Raw genomic sequence first — 24,016 nt, forward strand, 5'->3', positions numbered from 1 at the left:
AATTTGACTTTTCTCCTAATCGAAGGGAGAAGTATCTCACAAGTTAAGGACTTCTTAGGAGTTCTCTCTTCACTGGATACCTACCAGGTGGTATCCTAGCTCACCTGCCCTCAAGATTTGACTTTTTCTCACACCTTCTCAAAACTGTTCCATGAGAACTCTCACTAATTTTTTCAAGAAATTACATCCCTTACCTACAGATGTTGATGTCACCCCAGGACCCACCTTCTGTTCTAGTCTGCGTTATGCAGACTGGCCCTGTATCCTGGAGTTCCCTCAAAACATTCAGATCTCTCCTCTAGTCTCATGAATAAGAGTAGAGAGTGGGAATGTAAACTTTTTCCCTGGATCATGACTCATTCCCCCCATGTTTAATTGTTTAATGTTTAAATTCAAAACTAACTAGCTACATTAGGGATTAATTTTTGAGAGATTCCCTTCTTCATAGAACAGGAAAAAAAAAACACAAAACAAAACTGAATCTTAACCTTAACAGTTAGGAAAACCAGATAAAAATTATAATTTTTGTAAGCCTCTCAGGGAGCTGAGATTACAGGGTAAACCAGTAACTCAAAATTCAAGGAAAGACAACCTCCCACCTTATCTCTCTTGTGACAGAGCTTGGGGGGAAAATGATTTGGTTTTGGGTTTTGGGGGGGTTGTTTTTTTGGTTTTTTGCTTTTTTTATATGAAGGCTATTAATTTTTGTCTATTGATTTTATAACCTGATTTCAAAAATTTTAAAAAGGTATTCCAAGAGAAAAACTACCAATCAATCCAATCAATATCCCTTATAAATGTAGATGCAAATATACATATCTTCATGCCTAATCAGCTGAAAGGACTTAGAGGCATTCCAATAGCAACAGTCACACTAAGTATGTGGACCTTAGATCCTAACATCATTCTCCAATGAAAGAAAATAGGACTGCCTACTGAAATGGCTGATTCTAGGATGGGGGCAGGAAATAGACAAGATTAGCCTGGAGCATCTCGTCATGCCAGAAAGTAAGAAAGTGTTCAAAATCAATCTGATTGCATGGGGATGTATCAAAGGGACACAGGACCAATTGAAAAAGCTCTCAGTGGCAAAAGATAGAACAATTTGAGCAACAAAATAAATAAAGTCATCTTGATTATAACTCAAATTATAAAATAAATATCCACAAGTTAAAATAAATATAAATAAATGATTAGAATAAATAAGTAAGTGGGAAGAGGAGATCTTTCTCCCATGCAGAAGAATTTCAGATAATTTATGTAGACACTCCATCCTCAAGGAGGTGGTCTCTAACTCCCTCATGTGCACCTGTGGACTGTGTACAATAAAAGCCTTCAGGACAACATAGTACAGAAAAGAAGAGAAAGAAATAGCTGTACGTGGAAGAACCTGACACATCCTGCCTCAGCCAGGTGATCCAGGCAACCTCAGCAGTGATGATGTATGTGGATATTATATATCCTTAATGATATCATGAAAGTGACACTTTACTTCTGTGGTCTTCCTTCTAAGAACACATAACCCCAGCCCAATCACGAGGAAGACATCAGAAAAATGCCAGTTTAGGGGAATTCTACAACATATCTAACCAGTATTTTTCAAACCTGTCAAGGACATCAAAACAAAGAAATTCTGAGAAACTGGCATAGCCAAGAGGAGTCTATGGAAAGATGAGGACCAACTATAATGTGCTATACTGAATGGGATGCTGGAACAGAAAAAGCACATCACCTAACCCTAAGCAAATAAAAGGTAGACTTCTGAATAAAGTATAGACTTCGGTTAGTAATAATGTATCAACAGTGGTTCATTAGTTGTAAGGAATATACCATGCTAATGTAAACTGTTAATAATAGAGGAAACTGGGGGTTCAGACACATATAACGGAATTTTCTGTGCCATCTTAATAATCTTTCTGCAAATCGAAAGTGTTTCTAAAAAATAAAGTTGATTCTTAAAAAGAGAGAGAAAATAACTCCAGTGTCCAACTAAAAAGAAATTGAAAAAAATAAAAATAAATTTTAAAAAGAAAAAAGAAAATGAAGACATGCTGTAGATGGGGAAAGACTTTGAAAATACATATCTAATAAGGAACTGGCATTCAAAATACGTAAAGCACTGCCATGACTCAATAATAAGAAAACAGCCAATTTGGAAAACGAAACAAAATGTAAGATTCAAACAAATACTTCAAGTAAAATAACATATGGATGGCACGTAAGCACATGAAAAGACACTCAAATTATTAGTCATTTAAAAAGGCAAATTAAAACCACAATTTTAAAAAAAAGAACAGCACAGTGACCTACCAGAACACACCTACTAGAATGATGTTAATAACCATAACAATGATACTGATAATAAATTGATAAGACCAAGTACCAGCAAGAATGTGGAGCAACTGGATGTCTCCTAGCTCCTGCTGGGATTGCACACAGCCACAACTGCTTTGAGAACAGCGTAGCAGTCTCTTAGAACATGAAACATACACTTCTGAAACAACCCTCAGGAAATTCCACAGATTATATCAAAGGCAGAGTCTTTGTCCAGTGTCAATGTATATTTCAAGGAAATTCTCCCACACTTGCTTTGATAATCATATGTTACTTTACTAACTTATTTTAGTTACTTTACTTACTTCACTGGTTTATTCAGTAAATAGATATTCATATGCCAGGCATATATAGTCTCAAACTTACAAAACAAGATAGACAACATCTTTTATGTGGCTTACATTCTAATGCGTAAGGTTGGGGTACAAATAGACAATAGGCAAGTAAACAAAAACAGTAACATTTCGAATAAGTGCTTTCAAGTAATCAATACCTAAAACTACATGATGGTGACTGTAGAGGTTATATTGTACTGGTCACCAAGATGGACCAGCTCCATCACTGGGGTGCAGACCAGAATAATGGAATAAAACCAATAAGATAGCAAATATTGGCAAGGATGTTAAGAAATTGGAGCCCTCTTACATTGCTGGTAGAAATGGAAAATAGTGCAGCCACTATAGAAAACAATTGCTCAAAATGCTAAATCCAGGATTACCATTTGAGCCAGCAGTTCCTCTTCTGTCTACCCAGGAAAACGAAAACATATGTGCACACAAAGCCTTGTGCGTGAATGTTCATAGAAGCACTGTTCATACGAGCCAAAAAGTAAAAACAGCACAAACTTCTATCCACTGATGAACGGATAGACAAAATGTGGTATAACATACAAGGGGATACTCCTCAGCTAAAAAGAAGAAAAAAAAACACCAAGTACTCCCAATGCATGCTGCTGCAATGTGGGCGAACCTCGAACGCATACTAAGTGAGAGAAGCCAGCCAGGAATGATCATTTACTTTGTGATCCCATTTATGTAAAAAGTCCAGGGGCGCCTGGGTAGCACAGCGGTTAAGCGTCTGCCTTCGGCTCAGGGCGTGATCCCGGCATTATGGGATCGAGCCCCACATCAGGCTCCTCCGCTATGAGCCTGCTTCTTCCTCTCCCACTCCTCCTGCTTGTGTTCCCTCTCTCTCTGGCTGTCTCTATTTCTGTCAAATAAATAAAATCTTTAAAAAAAAAAATAGTCCAGGATAATCAAATCTGTAGAAGCAGAACTTGGATTATCAGTTGTCTAGGGCTGGAGAAGGAGGCGAGGAATGGGGGTACAAGATTTCTTTTGGAGGCAATGAAAATATCCTGAATTGAGATTATGGGTGATGGACGCACAAATCTGTAAATACACTAAAAACCATTAAATTGTTCACTTGTATCGTATGTAAATTATATCCCAAGGAAGTGTTAAAAAAATAATAAGGCAATTATACAAACACCTGAGGCAGAATGTTTCCAGGGAGGGGACAGCAAGCAAGCCACCTGAGCTGGGAATAAATTTGGCCCATTTAAGGAACAGAGAGAAAGGAAAGTTGGAGCTAGCTGGGGAAGGAGGCATAAGTAGAGACCAGGTGAGATAGGGTCTATTAAGCCAGGGTGGGAAGCTTGGATTTTATTTCGAATGTAATGAGAAGCCATCGGAGGGTTTGAAGTAGGACAGTGACAGGATGTGAGGCATTTTAAGGGGAGACTGGCTACCTTGTAGGTGACTGACTCAGGGAGCGTAAAGGGAAGCAGGGAGGCCAGCCAAGACCTATTATGGCAGTTTGGGCAAAACTCAGAAATGGAGTAGATATTTTTCCTTTCCTTTCCTTTCCCCTCCCCTTGTCTCTTCTTTTCTGCTCTGCTCTTCTTTTTATCATAAACAAAAAACAAGGTCACTTTATATTTAGCAGAACAGTGCTCAAGAGCTATCCCAGAAAAAGACACTAGCCAAAATATTCGACCCTCTCTTAACCTTTAGTACCTCTAACAAGTTGTACGTCAGTGCTCACAGGAGAACAATCTATTAATAATGAAAAATTTAGACTACTTTTATATAATTAGTCCTTATAAAAACGGTATTATCCCAATTTAGTATCAAAACCTGCTTTCCACTCCAAATAGCACTGTCAAAGTAAAACATAGGCCACCTCACGTGTCTATGACAACTCTTTCCACATCAATTTCCTAGCTCACAGCAGCCAAATGATTTTCCTACCTCACAGACAGACTACAGTCTTCAGGGTTATATTTGGAAAAGGAACAATAAGGCATCTGCAGAAAAATAGCATTTGCATTAGATTCCTCTTCTTGCCTAAGGGGTGATTTGCATCGTGCAAGCTCAAGTGGGTGGCAAAGAATAGGCAGGCTTTGTTAGACCATTACTCATGTAATGAGATTCCAGGTCTGCTATTCAACATAATTTTCAGTGGGCACTTTCCCAATGGCTAAATTGCTGCCCACAGACATTTTGATTATCAAATATAATTTAAAAATAAAAGAGCACAAAATGTCCCTTCTTTTCTCCAGTACCCCCTCCCCTCCCCCCACCTTTTGAGTTCTTCAATTTATCTCACAGAAGAGGTTTGCTCCGCAGAATACCGTGCTCAACCTTGGAATGTTGGACTCTCACCTGGGATTCCTCCAGCACTCCTCCCATCCCACGACAGGTCCCAAGGTCTCTCTCCACTTGACCCAGATATTTCTATGTCACCAGCCTTGAAAGTATGAGTGATTGGACGCCTTGGGTTTCAGCCAGCTGCAAACATGCCTATGCCACATGCCCACTCCTCCGTAAGATTAAGCCACACCCATGCTCTGGTGATCTAACCTTTTTACAGCCTGTTTATCAATTCTAAACCTGCCCCTGCTTCAGTGCAATTTTCCTCCAGTTTCTCTCTTTCATGATCCTCACATCTCCTTGTGAAGTTTTTTTGCCCTAATCTCTCTGACAACTTTCATCTTATCGTTGCTTGGGTTCTAGAGAAATCAAGCTATGCTTTAAACCAGACTCTCAAAACCCTGGGAACTTCAGGCCCACGCCCTGTCTATGAGCTGCTATGAGACTCTTACCACGTCTGCCACAAAGCCCTGTTATATCTTACTGGGCACTTGTTCCCTTGTGCCATGATGATACTGGCTCTGAACTTGCTATGTGTTCCCCTCTCTACACCCTCCCATCACCAAACTGGGGCACACTGGAATGCCTGGCTGTCTTCAACATCATGCCTGGGCTGAAGGGAATCATGCAACCATCTCAGACCCTCTGTCTACCTAAGTCTACCATACTGGCATTTCTGTTGTGCCCACTCCATATAGCCATGGGACATATAAAGATATAGCCATGGGACAGACACATCGGTGGTCAACCAGAAGCTCAAATGGGAAGCAAGCTGTAAGTCCCCTGAGCTCTGAGATTCCCAAACCTCTGTCAGGGAATCCCAGAGATCGAACAGGGACCCAACAGGACACCAGAAGTGGGGCACAAAACCACATTAAAACTAAATTCATTTTCCCCTCTCGTTTCTCTCCTAGCTTCTTCCGCCCCTAACCCCACAAGGGCTTTTGTATATGTGTGATAGGAATTTTGTTTTTATCATAACCTCCACTCTTTCGTGCTCCAAGTATTGATGCTAGATTTGTGAAAATCCAGTTTGAGAATTTTCTAGGAAATTAATATTTTTCTTTTCTTTCCTAAAGCCTTGTTTTTATTTTTATCCTGATAGCAACTTGAAAATGTCCAAAGCTGAGCTGTGATTTTCTTGTTCTAGGCATTATCAGTTCCAAAAAAACTGGGTGGTAAGGGGGAGGGAGATATACTTTACCAAGAAGTGAAAGCACATGTGTGATTTTTCAAAAAATTACACAAGTGTAAACATGAACATTGCAATTACAAATTATTTTCCAGTACTGCTTGTAGAGAGCAAAATGGAGTCACTCTTGTCAAACAGGGGCTGGTGTCGAGCAGGGGCCAATGTCAGCAATGATGCAAGAGGTAAAGAGTACTGTAGCTACCAGGTATCACCGAGACCAGCACCAGCTGACGACACCCCAGAATGGACAACAACCAGAAGCAGCAAGGTCTGCAGGGGCCCAAGACTGATGAAATCCCTTTAAAAAGGGAGGATTTGGGGGAGCAAACTGTCAGACTCATCAGACACTGAACCCTCTCTGTCTGACCACTTCCAAAAGGCAGCTGCCGCCGAAGCCTCTGCCCGATGGATCTCTGACCAGAACCAAGATCCTTCCCTGCTTGAACAGCAGAAGCAGTAAGTGCCCAGAGCTGACCCGGACCAGACCGAGGCCTTATCTCAACTGCGGGCCCACAGGCTGACTTCACGTTTGGTTCGGGAACTTCCTGCACCCTTCTGTTATCTTGTTTGGTGTGTGACTTGTCTTCTGTCCTGCTCTGTGTGCTGTGGAAGAAGCCAAGTTAATCATATGGTGAAATGTCATTGAGTTTGGGATCCTGAACCTGCTTTATAATTATGTTAACCTTGCTTTCTGACTGAATTAAGCTGGCATTGCAGAAAGACACAACTCGTGTGCACCTTTGTAGCGTGCTCATGATGCTGTTAATTCTTTATGTTGATATACAGCTTACTTCTCCTATTTCCTTCTTATTGACAATGAAATAGATATCTTTGTACATAGGACAGTTTTGGTAGATTAAATTCATTAAAGTGGAATTTCAGGGCCAAAATATGGACATTTTTAAAGCTTTACATACATGTGGCCAAAGTATTCCCTTCTGCGAAGTATCCCACATAAACTCTCCAACAAGGACCCTTCCTCCATAGGCTTTTCATGGCAAGTCACTGTCATTCATTTAACTCTATCATCTGATATGTGAGTTCGGTTTGCATTTATCCGAATAGTAGTGAAATCAAACATATATACTTTTGACTCTTTTCTTCTTCTATTTTTTCTTTTCCTTTTTTTTTTTTTTTTGGCTTTTAATAGCCTATTCACATTCTTTGTACACGTTTGGGAGTGTGGAAATAAATGAAGAGTACTCACATGAGAGCGAGCAAAGACTCTTCACTTCAGAGTCTGCTCTAACAAGGGAGTCAGCCACCACCGCGTGTGTATGGCACTGATTCGAGGACAAGCGGGGAAGTGGGGAAGCTTTGTAGTGAAATAAAGGGAAGATTTCAAGTGTGCTCTGGGTGGGAGTTGTTGGCATGGTGAACCTGGAAATGAACCAGCTACAAGTGGGCCATCCATATGATTGGTTTGGGGAACTTTTTTTTTTTTTTAGATTTTATTTATTTATTTGACAGAAAGAGAGAGAGAGCGAGGGAGGGAACACAAGCAGGGGGAGTGGGAGAGGGAGAAGCAGGCTCCCAGTGCATCATGGAGCCCGATGTGGGGCTCGATCCCAGGACTCCGGGATCACGCCCTGAGCCAAAGGCAGACGCTCAACAACTGAGCCACCCAGGCGCCCCAGGTTTGGGGAACATATTTGACTTTGTCTGGTTGGCCCTGAGTTGGAGCTGGGCAAAAATGAGGGAAAGTGATAGCAATGACCAAGTCATGGCCATTTGAGGCAGAGACTGTAGATCACAGTTCTTTTTTTTTATGTGGTCTAGCCAACGTCCATCTGTATATTCAATCCTTTAAGAGGGGAAAGATACCTTTTTCCCTTGATTTGTAAGAACTCTTTATAGGTAAGGAGATTCATTCTTTGGCTTACGTGCTACAATTTGATTCTGAGTTCTGAATTTGTTGAAGCGTGTTCATGCTGTATCAGTTTTTAAATTTCATATAAACTATTTATTTTTGTAGCTTCTGCTTTAGTTAGCCTGGAAGGATTTTTCACATTCAAAATTATAAAGTATTTACCGGTATTTTCTTTAATACTTGGACTATTTTTTTACTTTTAATATATTTGGAATTTATACTAGTGTAAGGTGGGTGGTAAAGACTAGTTTTCCTGGGGCACCTGGGTGGCTCAGTCGTTAAGCGTCTGCCTTCGGCTCAAGGTGTGATCCCAGCGTTCTGGGATCGAGTCCCACATCAGGCTCCTCCAGTGGGAGCCTGCTTCTTCCTCTCCCACTCCCCCTGCTGTGTTCCCTCTCTCGCTGACTGTCTCTCTCTGTCAAATAAATAAATAAAATCTTTAAAAAAAAATGACTAGTTTTCCTTTTATCCAAACTGATAGGCAGTTACCTCAACATCGCTTATTAACAAACCCATCCATTGCCCATCAAAGGATTCCCACAATAGTTTCAGTTTGAGGAGATTATAATATTTGCATGTGAATTCATAATTGAAATCTAAGTTTTGAGAGTCCAATGTGGGGGAAGGGCAGGGAGTACACATCATTGTGAACAATTAAAAGAATATCCAGAACTAATTGCTGAGGTAGGAGTGTGCATCCCATTGATAAGAGTTTATTATGTGCTTATGGTTCTTGTCCTTTAAATATATTTGAAATACACAAATCTTAACTACATCATTCAATGACTTTTGTCAAAAGTGCATCTCAAACTATCATCAAAATAACGAACACCAAAATCATCTCAAAGCTTCCTCATGTTCTTTCCCAGTGAACCCTGCCCCATCCTACAGAGACAATCATTGTTCTGATTTTTTTCCCATCATACATCATTTTGCCTGTCATTGTCTACAACAGACTTTGAAATGCATCAAAAGTAATACATGTTGGTCAAAGGATGGAGGGATAAATAGATGGTTAGCTATATGATAAGGCACATATAATAAAATGCTAATGATAAAATTTGGATAACAGGTATATGTATATTCCCTGTAAAATGCTTCCAACTTTTTATATGTTTGGAAATGTAAATAATAAAATGTCAGAAAAGAGGAAAGAAAGGCAAAAGCCCAAAGAAGAGCTAAAACACTTCTGAAAAGGATCAAGATTAGAGAATATTTCTAGATATCAAAAAATATATAAAGATATATTAATCAATACGGTGCGGTGTTGGTACAGAGATAGAAAAACTGACCAACAGAACAGAATAGAGAAACCAGAAACCATGGGTACACAGAAACTTCACTTATGATGGAAATAGCATTGCAGATCACTAGAGGAAGAACAACTTTTTCAAGAAATGGTACTTAGACAATTGGTTATCCATGTGGAAAAAGAAAATAAGATTCCTTCCTGACAGCATAATACCAGATGAATTACGGACTTAGGTGGGAAGGCAAGACTGTGCAAGTTTTTGCAGATGTAGTTGATTGATGCTTAGAATCCATTTCCACTTTCCTCTGATGTGTATCCCTGCACCGCAGAAATCTTATTTAAAAAAAATTCTCAAACTCCCAGTAGCTAAGAAACAGGATACAAACGAGGCCTCATCAATTAGGTGCACTGACACGAGATTTAGAAGGTGGTGATGAGGCCAAGGCCACATACCTGGTGCTTTAGGCTGCCTTCTGCTTCACACAAGCCCACAGAGAGGAGTCCAGTAGGCAGCCTGATTGGTGGAAGGGACAGTCGTGATGGCAGGAGTGGCCAGGTTCTGTTCCATTCTTCAGTTGCCATGTGTCAGAGCTAGCAAGATGTGGCTGACTAGGTGGTTGTGACAGCTTCATGATTATGGATTTTTGAGTCTGGATCATGGATTTTATTTTGATGCTAGATCCGGATTTCATCAGAATGAGCTCCTTCTTTTAAACCACATTTAGGTTAAAACACCTTGATTATGTTTCCTGCATTCAACCCTGACTGACAACGCATACAATATTAGAAAATACCCTTATGGCCTTGTGGAGGGAAAGCATTTCTTAAACAGGACACATATCAGACAAGTCATAAGTCAAAGTAATTCACATTTGACCTCTGTTCAACAGAAGACAATATAAACAGAGAAAAACTCACATACTGATGATATTTGCTACACATATCCTTGATACAGATTAGAATCCAAAACAGATTTTTTAAAAAACTAATTTGAATCAATAATAAAGAGAGAGAGAAAGTTCAAAAATTGTCCAAATACATGAACAAGAGAAAGTGCAAATGTCCCATAAACATGTGAGATTATACTTAACTTCACTGGTAACCAACGAAATGCAAAATAAAACCACAAGATAAAATCCTAACTCATCAGAGTGGTAAACATTTAAATAGTGGATCATGCAGTGATATTTGGATGTGGAAAAAACAGAATTCTAAAACACCACTAATAAAAATATGTTCTGCTACAGTCACTTTGGAAAAGAGTCTAGAATTACCTGGAAGAGTCCAACATGGCATACCCTATCACACAGATATTTCATTGCCAAAAGTATATCTCTGAGAAATGCTTGCACGTATGAATCAAGAGATATGAGTAACAGTGTTTCTGGAGCATTGCTTCTTTGGAAAAAAATCAGAAATAATCCAAATGGTCATCAACAGTAGCATAGATGAATGAACCATAGAATATTCGTTCAATGAAATACTATGCAACAGTGAAAAATGAATGAATTATAGCTGCTTGCTTCCTGTTTGCCCTCAGATCTCTTCCTTGCCCCGCTGCAAATGATATTTTCTGGGTTCCTTTGCCAACTGACTTCTGGTTAGGTAAGCATCATGGCCCATCAGATTTACAAGATGGAGGCTGGGGTGTAGGAGGAAACATAAATCCAGGTTATTTCTCCCTTTTTTTATCTGTGTTTAGTGGAATTCTCTCAGCATGGGCCACATCTCTGCCATTCCCCACCAGACAATTCTTTTCTCTATGGATCCAGCTCTTCCCAGAGTTCTAGGTCTCACCAGATGGCCTGGTTCTGGGCTCAGAGTAGACTCCCCCATGTCCTCCCCACTCTAGTGGTGGAGGGTCTTTGTGCTGTTGCTGATAGCTGACTTGCTTCACCATCCTCTACTTCTCAGCTCTTTCATCCTCCATGGAACCAATGCCCTGTATTAAATTTCTTTTGTTTCATACCTAGAGTGGTAGTTGTTTTTCTCTTCCTTAACTGATACATCCAACTATATACATCACAAGTGAATCTGAAAAAGCTTTTAAAAAAAAGTCAAATTGCTGCAGCATACCAACAATATAATTGTACTTACAGAGGCTCCATAAGTATGCAAAAAGAATGTATTGATGAGGGATATAAACAAATGCTAAATTTATACAGAAAAACTATGGGAAAATGTCAGCGGTGGAGGTTGAGTTTATGAATCTTACTTAATTACGCATTAAAAAAAAAAGACAAGACAAGACAAGGCAACAGAAGAGCAAAGTCAAAATCTACGGACAACATCTACGACAAAGCAAGTGACAAGGTACCCATCTGAAGAACCATGCATAATGATGTATCTCAGAATCCACTAGGAATATATTGAGATACCATTTTGGCAAAACCCATAAATTTGACAGCAATTCTGTTTGTTGGCTATGAGAAACAGGCATTTCTCTTAACAGTACCAGTGTGATCATAAACTTGTAACATGGAGGGTTCCCCTTTCTTCACATCCTCGTCAACACCTGTTGGTGGGAATGCAAACTGGTGCAGCCATTCTGGAAAACAGTAAGAAGTCTCCTCAAAAAGTTAAAAATAGAACTACCCTATGACCCAACAATTGCACTACTAGGTATTTACCCAAAGGATACAAAAATACTGATCCAAAGGGATACATGCACCCTGATATTACAGCAGCATTATCAGCACTAGCCAAATTATGAAAAGAGCCCATATGTCCATTCACTGATAAATGGATAAAGACGACGTGGTGTGTGTGTATATATGTAAAATGGAATATTACTCAGCCATAAAGAAGAATGGAATCTTGCCATTTGCAACAACGTGGATGGAGCCAGAGGGTATTATGCTATGAAAAATAAATCTGTCAAAGAAAGACAGATATCACATGATTTCTCTCATATGTGGAATGTAAGAAACAAAACAAATGAACATAGGGGAGAAAGAGAAACAAACCAAGAATCAAACTCTTAACTATGGAGAACAAACTGAGGGTTATTGGAGGGGAGGTGGACAGGGGAATGGGTTAAATAGGTGATGGGCATTAAGGAGGCCACTAGTGATGACCACCAGGTATTATATGTAAGTGGTGAATCGCTAAATTTGACACCTAAAACTAATATCACACTGTATGTTAACTAGCTGGAATTTAAATAAACACTTGTGGGGAAAAAAACTGTAATGTAGAGCATAGTGTTATACGTATTTTCCCTTTGGTCCAATCATGTCACTTCTAGGAATCTTTTCCAAAATAAGATATAGAATTTTTACATCATTCCCAGAATGTTTCCTATGTTCAGTTAGCAACTTTCCAACCATAAGCAACTTTCTGATTTCTTCATCATAAATTAGATTTGTCTGTTCTTGAATTTCATGTAAAATATAATCATATGCTATGTTAGCTGGATTCTCTGCCCAACAAAATGTTTTGAGGTTCATTTATATTCTTTGGTGCAATAGTTGTTTACTCCTTTTTACTGTAGTGTAGCATTCCACTGTGTAAGTATGCCATAATTTGTTTATCCATTTTCCTGTTGGTAGCCATTGGGCTGTTTCTACTTTGGGTTTTTTATGAGTGATGTGATTGAAAATTTGTTGAAATTGCTGGAGAGGATGTGGAGAAAGGGGACCCCTCCTATATTGTTGGTGGGAATGCAAGTTGGTACAGCCACTCTGTAAAACAGTGTGGAGGTCCCTTAAAAAGTTAAAAATTGATCTACCCTATGATCCAGCCATTGCACTACTGGGTGTTTACCAAAGATACAGACGTAGTGAAGAGAAGGGCCATATGCACCCCAATGTTCATAGCAGCATTGTCCACAATAGCTAAATCGTGGAAGGAGCCGAGATGTCCTTCAACAGAAGACTGGATTAAGAAGCTGTGGTCCATATATACAATGGAATATTACTCAGCTATCAGAAAGAATGAATTCTCAACATTTGATGCAACATGGACGGCACTGGAGGAGATAATGCTAAGTGAAATAAGTCAAGCAGAGAAAGATAATTATCATATGATTTCTCTCATCTATGGTACATAAGAACTAGGATGATCGGTAGGAGAAGAAAGGGATAAAGAAAGGGGGGGTAATCAGAAGGGGGAATGAAACATGAGAGACTATGGACTCTGAGAAACAAACTGAGGGCCTCAGAGGGGAGGGGGGTGGGGGATTGGGATAGAACGGTAATGGGTAGTAAGGAGGGCACGTATTGCATGGTGCCCTGGGTGTTATACGCAACTAATGAAGCATCGAACTTTACATCGGAATCTGGGGATGTACTGTATGGTGATTAACATAATATAATAAAANATAAAAAATCATTTAAAAAAATTGTGAGGATTAATGGCAAAATGCCTATAAAGCCACTAAAAAAAATTTAAAAAAAAATAAAGACTATTTTAGTGGTTGGACTAGGAAAAAAAAAGAAAATTTGTTGAAAGGTCTTTTCTCATTGAACTGCTTTGGCAGCCTTGTCAAAAATCAATTGGTGATATAAGTGTGGATCTGTCTGATAAGTTTCATCAACCAGTTTATCTCTCTCTACTATCTCTATGCCAGTGATTCTCAGCCAGGGTGACTTTGCTCCACTCCTGGAGGGACAGAGGGAGGAAGACATTTGATAATATGTGGATAAATTAAGTCTTTGTAACAATTCAGAGAGGACTGGCTACTGACATCTAGTAAATAGTGGCCAGAGATGCCACTTAACATCCTACAATGTATAGGACAATGTCTACAAGAAAGAATTATCTAGCCCAAAACATCAGTAGTGCCAAGGTTGAGAAACACCAGTCCTCACCAATAGAACACTGCTTTGATTATGGTAGCTTTTAGTAAGTCTTAAAATCAAGGGATGACTGGGTGGCACAGTTGGCAAAGTGTCCAACTCTTGTTTTCTGCCAATATCAATCTCACAGTCGTGAGATCGAGCCCTGCATGGGGTGCCAAGCTCAGTGCAGAGCTGAGACTCTCTCTCCCTCTGCCCCACCCCCACCCCTGCTCTCTCACTCTCTCATTCTCTCTGTCCCTCAAATAAATAAAGCTTTAAAAAAATAAAAATAAAATAACAATAAAATCAAGTAGTGTAAGTCCTCCAACTTTGTTCTTTTTCAAGATTGTTTTGGTCATTCATTCTTTAGGATTTTGAAGGGGAATTGCATTGAATCTTTAGATAAACAAGGGAAAACAAGCTTCATAACAATACTAAGTCATGCAATCCATGAACGTACTCCTGACTGCTATATTGGTTGATAGTTTTCTTTTCTTGTAATGTCCTTGCCTAGTTTTTGTATGAAAATTATGTTGGCCCTATGAAATGTTTTGGGAAGTGTTCCCTTCTATTTTCTGAAAGATTTTATGTAAACTTGGTATTATTTCCATCTTCAATGTTGGTAAATTTAGCAGTGAAGCCATCTGGACTGGCAGTTTTTTGGGGGTTTTTTGTGCAAGATTGTAATTATGAATTAAATTTCCTTATAGACAAAGGGCTATTCAGATTTTCTAGTTTTTTTTCTTGCATCCATTTTGGTAGTTTGTGTCCTCTAAGCATTGTTTTAATGACACTCTACAAATGTTGATGTTATATTTTTATCATTCAGCTTAAAGTAGTCGTTTTTTGTTTTTATTTCTTGACTAATGGACAATTTTGAAATTTGTGTCTTTTTTTTTAAAGATTATTTATTTATTTATTTGACAGAGATAGAGACAGCCAGCGAGAGAGGGAACACAAGCAGGGGGAGTGGGAGAGGGAGAAGCAGGTTCATAGAGGAGCAGCCTGACGTGGGGCTCCATCCCACAACGCTGGGATCATGCCCTGAGCCAAAGGCAGACGCTTAACCGCTGTGCCACCCAGGCGCCCTGAAATTTGTGTCTTAACCATCAAATATTTGAGGGTTTTCCAAATGTTTTGGATTCTTTATTTCTAATTTCATTCCACTGTGGCCAGAACATATACTCTGTATTATTTCAATCCCTAGAAATTAAGGGTGTGTGTGTGGGTGCGTGTGTTTATGGTCCAGCATATAGTTTATACTGGTAATGTCCCATATGCCCTTGAAAAGAATGTGTTGTTGAGTGGAATGTTTTCAAATGTCATCCAATTGTCACTTTAAAAATTCAGAAATGAGAAAAACACGGGCACCTGAGTGGCTCAGTCAGTTAAGCATCCAACTCTTAATTTCGGCTCAGGTCATGATCTCAGGGCTGTGAGATCAAGCCCCACCTCGGGTTCCACACTGGGTATGGAGGGCATGGAGTCTGCTTGAGATTCTCTCTCCCTCTCCTTTTGCCTCTCCCACTGCGCTCAGGATTTCTCTCTCTCTCTCAAAAAAAGAAAGAAATGGGGAAAATAAAGGTATTTTATGTTTATTCATATGTTTACTATCTCCATGGGTCGTATTTTCTTGCTTTTTTGCATGCCTCACAATTTTTTATTATATGCCAGATATCATGGGTAAAAGAACAGTAGAGACTGACATAAATATTTGCCCCAAGAAAAGGGGCACCTGGGTGGCTCAGTCGGTTAAGCGTCTGCCTTCGGCTCAGGTCATGATCCCAGGGTCCTGGGATTGAGCCCCACGTTGCTTCTCCCGGTCCCTCTGCAGCTTACCTTGCTTGTGCTCTCTTGCTACCTCTTTCTCTCTCTCTCTCTCTCTCTCTCAAATAAATAAATAAAATCCTTAAAAATATATCTTTACCCCAAGGAAAGGGCACACTTATTCTTCTGTTATGCAGTAGCACGGGGGCCTAAATAAATCTAATTTGAGGCTAGGCAGGTTTGGGGCTTTGTTATAGCTTTCATTCATCACTGACTCCAGGTATTTTCAGGGTAGGATAAGGACCTTCTCTTCACCAGGACTTGGGCTTCATGCGTTATTGATTCCAAGATCTCTTGAAGATTCACTGTCCAGCTGCTCCCCTTCAGCACCAGAGGAGAGCCCCCTCTGCTCAATAGCTCAGCTCTCAGCATTTTCAGTCATTGGGGGCTTCTCTTTGCCTTTCAGTCCTTCTGGTTTTGTGCCTTTCCGTAAGCTCTCTCTCCATCCTGCTGCCCCAATTCTAGGGGTCTCTAAGGTATACTTGGTGATGGCCTGAAGTGCAGTGGAGTGATTTCTCTTGGTTTTCCTGCTCTGCTCCTTGCATTCTGTGAGCTCCTCCCTTGTACTGAATGATGGCCCGGGTACCTCAAGGAAAATCTCCTTCACTCTCCTGCCCGCAGTGCAGCTTTCAGTGCAGTGGACCACTACCTTTAACTTGGAGACGGTGCCGAGGGTCTCAAGCAGAGTATCTTCGCTTTCCTCCAGCCCTCCTGTCTTGCCCCAGCCCGCAGCACACTACATACCCCCTTGTACTCAAGGCAAACCCTTGGGAAAGTGTGGTGCTCTCTGGCCAGAGCTTTTCAGGATTTGAATTCACCCCCCCACCCCTCCCCTAAGTTTCACCTACAGTGAATTCTTCTTTTTCCTCTCCCTTCCCCAGTGCTAAAGGCAGCCATTCCTCTATTTTCTCCTAGGAAAGATTTATCACTTTCTCTAATTTTCAGTTCATTTAGCTTTCTTTGCCTCCTCGACTCTCTGATGGGTTAAAAACAAATGATGATTCTGTGGTTTATCTTGTTTGTTCTCATTGTTAAGACCTTGCAACATTCTATATCCTAACTGACAGCAGAAGTCTCTCCCCACCTTCAATTTTAATGCATGCACTTTGAATAGTCATGGAGCTCTAACCTCTTGTAGATGTTCTTGCGGATGATTTTCAAGGTTCTACTGAACCTCCAGGTACAGCTTTGGTCCAGGTTGATCCAGGAGATTCTTATTTAACAAATTGAACTTGGCTTTACTATTAATGGGAATGGGAGACTAAAAGACGAAGCAAAGGAAAGGGAAGAGGGTGAGTAGTTGTTAGGTGCCTGATTTCACATCTTGTGTTTTCTTTCCAACTATTATATGCTCAAGACAAGAATGTGTGTGGGGAAGAGCAAGGAAATCATGCAGTCAGTAGTGGGTGACCAGGTTGGAGAGGTAATACAGAATCGGATCAAATGAACCTTGATTCTAGTTGTAGATGTTTGAAATTTACCTCAAAGGTAATTGGTACCATTTCAATTTCCTGGATTGTGGTGAGAATATGAGAAAAGTTTTTCTGGAAACAGTGGCAGACACAAGAGCTGGTTGACTTAATCTCCACACTGTGTGCGTCACCAATCCAGACCCAAATAAACATACAATCTAGAATAACTGCGTGCCTCTTTTTGCAAATGCAGCTTAGAAACAGATCCTCGAACCTCCCCTTCCCACCAGAGTTCACCTGGGGGCCACTCCTCCGTAGGCATTCTCGAGCTGCCCCTGCCAAGCCAGGGTGGCCTGGACAGACAGGAGGAGGGACCAGAACTCTGCCTAGAGGCCCTTGCCAGAAACCACGTAGCTGACCTTCTCATTGGCAACAGGCTGGAGAGTTTCCCACTGGGCTTTATGAGGGTAGTAATATGAGGCATGTAATTTCCTTGAAATCAAGTGCAGAAGTTATAGCTGCTATTTGAAATACATGCTGGGTTTAAAATTTGCTTTCACGTATTCCTAAATTGTGTGTCATTTTTCATGCAGTTGAAACTGAAGAGGCAAAGTCCCAACACTTAAAAAAAAAATTTCCACATCGTAAAAACCTTAGTCAACACTTTTCCTTATGCTCATAGAGTTAATGAACGTACTTATTAATATTTTTGTAGCACAATTCAAACATGATAACCCTTCATTTAACTACTTCTCCCTGAGCAACAGAAGCTTTAAACTACGTTGCACATACCTTAAAATTCTATGTGCCCTTTGGGAAAATATATATGCGTGCTCCCTCTGTGTTCAGAAGCCCCCATAAACAGTGTGGCGTGTCTGCCACTATTACCATCTGGTAGCTGACATCAATTCCCTCGCCGGTTTCCTCCAACAAGGCAGCCTTATATGAACACTTGCAGTAACATTTGACGGGCTTTGGTGACACAGTGGGAATTAGGCTCAGTTCCTTTATTTTCCTGCCTCTCTGGTGGCGGTTTCTCAGAATTCAGGCAAGTCTCAGATTTGGAGAACGCATAACAGCTTAGCTGGAGGGAAGCAAGCATGGAAATGGCGGTGAATTCATTCTCCGCAGGCCTATTCACTCTCACGTGCTGTGAGAGATAACCAGTGACCAGAGAGCACTCGGGTGCCCTTAATGACTTAGAGCTGCATTAGTCAGCATATTTTCAGCATGTTTTTCATCTTTAGTACACTTACTTAATCGAGCATCAGAGAAGCCATGATAGAATTAATATTCAAGCAAAGCTTTGGATTAGGAACCGAATAAAAGCCACATGGCCCCCGTGCTGTTCTGCTGAGTGGTGATCACCATTTTATACAGTAGCCAGATGTCCAGCTTTGAGAGCATGTTACTCGAAAAGAATAAAATCAGCTTGATTTTCAGAAAGGAGCAAATAATGGGTCAGCTTTGTCTGTTTCATTGATGCAGGAGAATAGAAGACCATGAAGCATGGAAAGGCCACCAAAGCATCTGGGAGAAGTGACACACTCATTAAAGAGCAAGGTAGAGGGAAGAACACTGACTTGGGAGAGGAAGGGCCTGGGTTCAAATCACTCCTTTGCTCTTTGTAGCTATTCAGCATTGACAAGTGATCTAGGTTTTTTGAAAATCAGGTTTTAAATCTGTAACTTAAAATAACATATACCTGATATAGATGTGATGAGAATTAACCAGAATATAGTTAGGAGATTGAAATAGGAACTTAATAAAATGTAGCTAGGTCAGAGTGACTGTGGTTTAGATCAGAATAACACTCAAGATCAGTCAGTGTGATTATGTCCCATTGGGTCAAAATGCTGCTCAATGTCAATGGGACAATGGCCCCTTTGGTCAGAATGAGGCTCCAGGACCTCCTAGTTCTAAATCTCCATTGGATAAGACAAATCCATATAAGCCAGATAGAAGACTGGAGATTAGACAGACATGCATCTAAGTGGAGCAAGCCTTAGAACTGAACCAACTGCAGGAAATGAGAGAAAATCAAGGTAGAGTAAAAAAAGAGATCAAAGACAGGGTATGCGTGGAAAATGGGGATGTAGCATAAATCAAATACCCAGTCAAGCATCAGAAGACTTTAATGTCAGGTCCTGACAGGTGAGTGGCACATCATCAGAGACATTCAGGCAGCCAAGGGACATTGGAAAGTAGGGGCCAACCTTCCCCATTTAAATGCAATTCACCCACATTCCTGGGAAGATATTATCATCTAGAGGAAAATACCAGAAATAATTCAAAGCTTAATTTAAAATGTGATGGTTCTTGAAACCATATGTAACACTGTCCCCACAGAAAGACTGGAAGTTTTTGTTCTTTCTCAGAAAAATAGATAAATAACAGTAAAGATAAGTAAATAAAGAATGTAGCAGTCTACATTCTCCCAGTTTTCAAAATTTGGCTGCCCTTGGCCATCATCCCCTGCCATATTCCATGTAACGAACTTTGAGATTGTGGTGACACTGTATCTTATTTGCCACCGTACCTGTGGTACCTAACATACTTCCTGCACATGATTCCTCAGTGTTCAGCTGAATGGATGGATGTGTAGTTGGATGGATGGATGGAGAGCTGACTATGTTATTATTCCTCTGTTTAGATTATCTTTTTCTGCCTTTCATTCAAGATCAATCCTCCCTTTCTTCAAAGACCTCAAACTATCTTCAAAGGAATAGGTCCTTGCTTCTTTCCTGATGATCCCACAGCACTTGGCTCATATCTGCTAGAATGCACAGTGTGTCCGTCATTTTTTCAGTGCCTTTCTCCCCTCATTTCTACCAGATTATGAGCTCCTAAATGGTAGGGACTGAATCTTATTCATGTTTAACTCCCTAACTGGGGATTAACTTAATACCAGGTGTGACATCAAGTTATAATTTGAAAACTAAAGGCATAGGAAAAATCTTGACAGCAAATGACAAATCACACATGGGGGAACACCAATTTAAATGATAGTGAATTTCTCATCTGAAACCATAGATGCCAGAGGAAGTAGCATAATATTACTGAAATGAAATGAAAGTACTGAAATGAAAAAAACAAAAAACCAACTGTCCATTTCAAACTCTATATCTGGTGATATTATCCTTCAGGAATGAAAGAGAAATAAATGTACTCTCAGACAATGGAAAACTAAAAGAATGTGTTGCTAGCAAATATATTCTTTAAANAAAACAAAAAAACCAACTGTCCATTTCAAACTCTATATCTGGTGATATTATCCTTCAGGAATGAAAGAGAAATAAATGTACTCTCAGACAATGGAAAACTAAAAGAATGTGTTGCTAGCAAATATATTCTTTAAAATTTAACCAAAGGAAGTTCTTCTAACAGAAAAGAAATGATAAAAGAAAGAATCTGAGAGCATCAGGAAAGAAAAAAGAGCAATGGAAAGAGTAGAAATATGGGCACTTATAAGAGCTTAACATTTTCCTTATGAGTTTTATGAATAATATTTGATTATTAAAACAAAAATAGAACACCATTTGATGTTCAGACAATGATGTTTAAAAATGGGAAAGGAAGGGACCGAAGTGAAACTCAGGCTTCCATACTTCACTTGAAATATTAAAGGTTGATACCAGTAGACTGTTGTATTCTGAATGTTTCTGGATGTTTTTATGAGTGTTTATATCTGAGATTAACATTTAAGGCAGTGGACTTTGGTGAACCTAGATTGTCCTCCAAAATGTGGATGGGCCACATCCAATCAGTTATGGCTCAAATAGAAGAAGAATAACCTCCCCCAAGTGAGGAGATTATGTTGGCAGGTGATCTTTAGACTTGAATGTCCTGAGTCTCTAGTTTAACAGCCCACCCTGAATATTTTAGACATGCTAGCCTCCATAACCACACGAGCCAATTCCTTAAAACAAACCTCTTTCTATATGTATGTTGGTTCTGTTTCTCTGGAGAACACTGACTAATACAGAGATATGCTCAGTCTCTAAATAAATGAAGGTGGAATCCTAAAACATGCTCAATTGACTTGAAGGAAAAGCAAGAAAAAAGAAACAGAGGAACAAGAATCAGAAGAAACAAAAAGAAAACAAATAATAAAATGTCAGGGTTAAATGCTAATCTATCAATAATTACCTTAAATGTAAATGGTATAAATATACCAAATAACAGAGATCTGAAGAGTCTCTACCCAACTACATGCTGCTTAGGAGAAACTCACTTCCAATTCAACAATATAAATAAGTTGAATGTAGAAGGATGGAAGAAGATATGCACTACAATTTTTAAAAAACAGGAGTGTCTATATTAATATGACAAAATAGACTTCACAACAAAAACAAAAATTTACNGATTCAACAATATAAATAAGTTGAATGTAGAAGGATGGAAGAAGATATGCACTACAAACAATTTTTAAAAAACAGGAGTGTCTATATTAATATGACAAAATAGACTTCACAACAAAAACAAAAATTTACTGGAAACAAAGAGGAGTATTACAAATAATAACAGGATTAATATACCAGGAAGACATAACGATCCTAATTGCCTAAGCACCAAATGAAGTCTCAGACACATAAAGCACAAACTAATAGAATTGAAAGGAGAAATAGGCAAATCCAAATAAAAGTTGGAGAATTCAACACTCCCATCTCCACAACTAGACAAAAGGTTAACAAAGAAATTGGATATCCAAACAACACAACCAGCAATCTCTAACTGAAAAACAGAGAACACTCCATCCACATTTTTTTTCAAGAAATCGTAGAATATTCACCGAGATAGACTATTTCTTGGGCCATAAAACGAACCTCTAAATTTAAAAGAACTGAAATTATGCAAAGTGTGCTCTCCAACCACAGTAGAATCAAACTAGAAATCAACAACAGAAAGACAATAGAAAAATCTGTAAACGTGGAAATTAAATAAGACACTTTGAAACAACCTATGGGTCAAAAGGAAGTTTCAAATGCATACAATTAAATAAAAATAAAGCTGCAGCACATTAAAATATGTGGAACGCAGCTAAAGCAGTGTCAAGAGAGAAATTCGTATCATTAGTACTTACATTCAAAATGAAGAAAGTTCTCAAATCAGTAACTGAAGTTCCTGCCTCAAGAAACTACTAAAAGAAGGACAAGATAAATCCAAAGTGAGCAGAGAAGCAGGGGTAATATACGTAAGAACAGAAATCAATGAAATCGAAAATAGGAAAACAATAGAGAAAATCAATGAAACAAAAACTAGTTCTTTGGGGGAAAAGATCAATAAAATTGATAGACTTTTAGCGAGACTGACAAAAGTAGAAAGCAAAAGCACCAATATCAAGAATGAAATAGAGAATATCTCTACATATCCTACAGCCGTTGAAAAGATAATAAAGAACAACTTATGCTCATACATGCAATAACTTAGAAGAAATTGACCCAATCCTTGAAAACCACCAACTGCCAAAATTTAACCAAGATAAAATAGCTCTGGAATGAGTAAAGAAGTTGAATTTGTAATTTGAAGGCTCCCCAAAGAAATTTCTAGGCCCAGATGGTTTTAATGGAAAATCTACTAACCATCTGAATAGGACAACACCAGCTCACCATAGTTTCTTCCAGGAAATGAAAGAAACGGGAATACTTCCCAAATCATTATGCGAGGTCAGCACTAATTAGATAGCAAAACCAACAAACGACAGCACAAAAGACATTACAGAAGGGAATCTATCTGTATTATTTCATGTGAATATACAATGATCTCAAATAAATTAATAACATTACTTCTTATTTCAGTAAGCACTTATTAAGTATTTGGCAGTTTATTTCTGAAATATTAATGTGTTTTATATTTTAATTTTTAACCCAATGAGAATAAATGATATTAGAGTTTGTTATTGATCCATTCAAATAATCTTCTGTTACGAAGAGCTAAAAGGTGTTCAGAGCTGCCCAAAGCAAAGACATAGACACATATTTACCAGAAAATATTGATCCAAAACAGTGATTTCTCCTCTCTAAGGGCTAAAAGAGACAACCAAAGAGATCCAGCAAGATGTCTGGGATAAAACCAGCCTGCAAATTTTCAGTGAGCTTGCTTTCACATGCTCACTTTCTCTCTCTCTCTCTTCCTTGGTTGAGAAACTGGAGCCCCATCACCCCTCAACACAGAAATAACCTTAGATTGATTTTGGATGGCAAATATTTCAAATGCACACTTGCTAGGCTATTGAGTAAAATAAATTGTCTGAAAATGTTCATCACTGTGATCATTCTCATTCATAAAGATTGAATATTTGTGATTAAAATGAAAATATATTCATTTAAAGCTAGTTACCATTAGGCATCCATCAGGAATGAAGCCAGAAGCCAACTGAGCCACACATCAGCAGGCTCTTGGACCTACAAACCATGTCACGAACACAATGGCTCCTTGCACTTACATTGGGAGGGCTGTAGGCCAAGGGTCTATGACTTCAACACTGCACATATGTGGCTGTTATTTAGAGCTCTCTAAGGTATAGATTTACATTACCATCTGCCATCTCAGTTGCTGTTTACATCTGCTTTAAAAGGGGGGTGGTGGGCATAATCAATTAAAGTGTGTGTAGAAAGCCCTGGAGAAAAACACCACCACCACAACAACCTGAACTTGGGATAAGTACACATGTCTCTCCAAAGGGGACATAAGC

General features: G+C 39.3%; 1 protein-coding gene across 7 annotated transcripts in view; it reads left to right on the top strand.

The window, feature by feature from the left end:
- Positions 1–20,083, top strand: part of ITPRID1 (ITPR interacting domain containing 1) — a 138,324-nt gene extending 118,241 nt beyond the window's left edge. For 2 of the 7 annotated variants that reach the window (XM_019799697.2, XM_034670068.1), the window contains one exon: positions 6,276–7,646. Coding sequence is in view for 3 of the 7 variants with exons in the window: in XM_034670068.1 (XP_034525959.1) it covers positions 6,276–6,287 (12 nt within the window). In the remaining 4 variants the exon portion in view is untranslated. Of the gene's footprint in view, positions 1–6,275; positions 7,647–18,810 lie in introns of those variants that run through there. The other 5 variants (XM_019799698.2, XM_019799696.2, XM_034670055.1 and 2 more) reach the window with 4 other exon arrangements.
- The last annotated feature ends 3,933 nt before the right edge of the window (positions 20,084–24,016 follow it).

Source organism: Ailuropoda melanoleuca, chromosome 1, assembly GCF_002007445.2.
Source record: "Ailuropoda melanoleuca isolate Jingjing chromosome 1, ASM200744v2, whole genome shotgun sequence".
Classification (NCBI taxonomy): domain Eukaryota; kingdom Metazoa; phylum Chordata; class Mammalia; order Carnivora; family Ursidae; genus Ailuropoda; species Ailuropoda melanoleuca.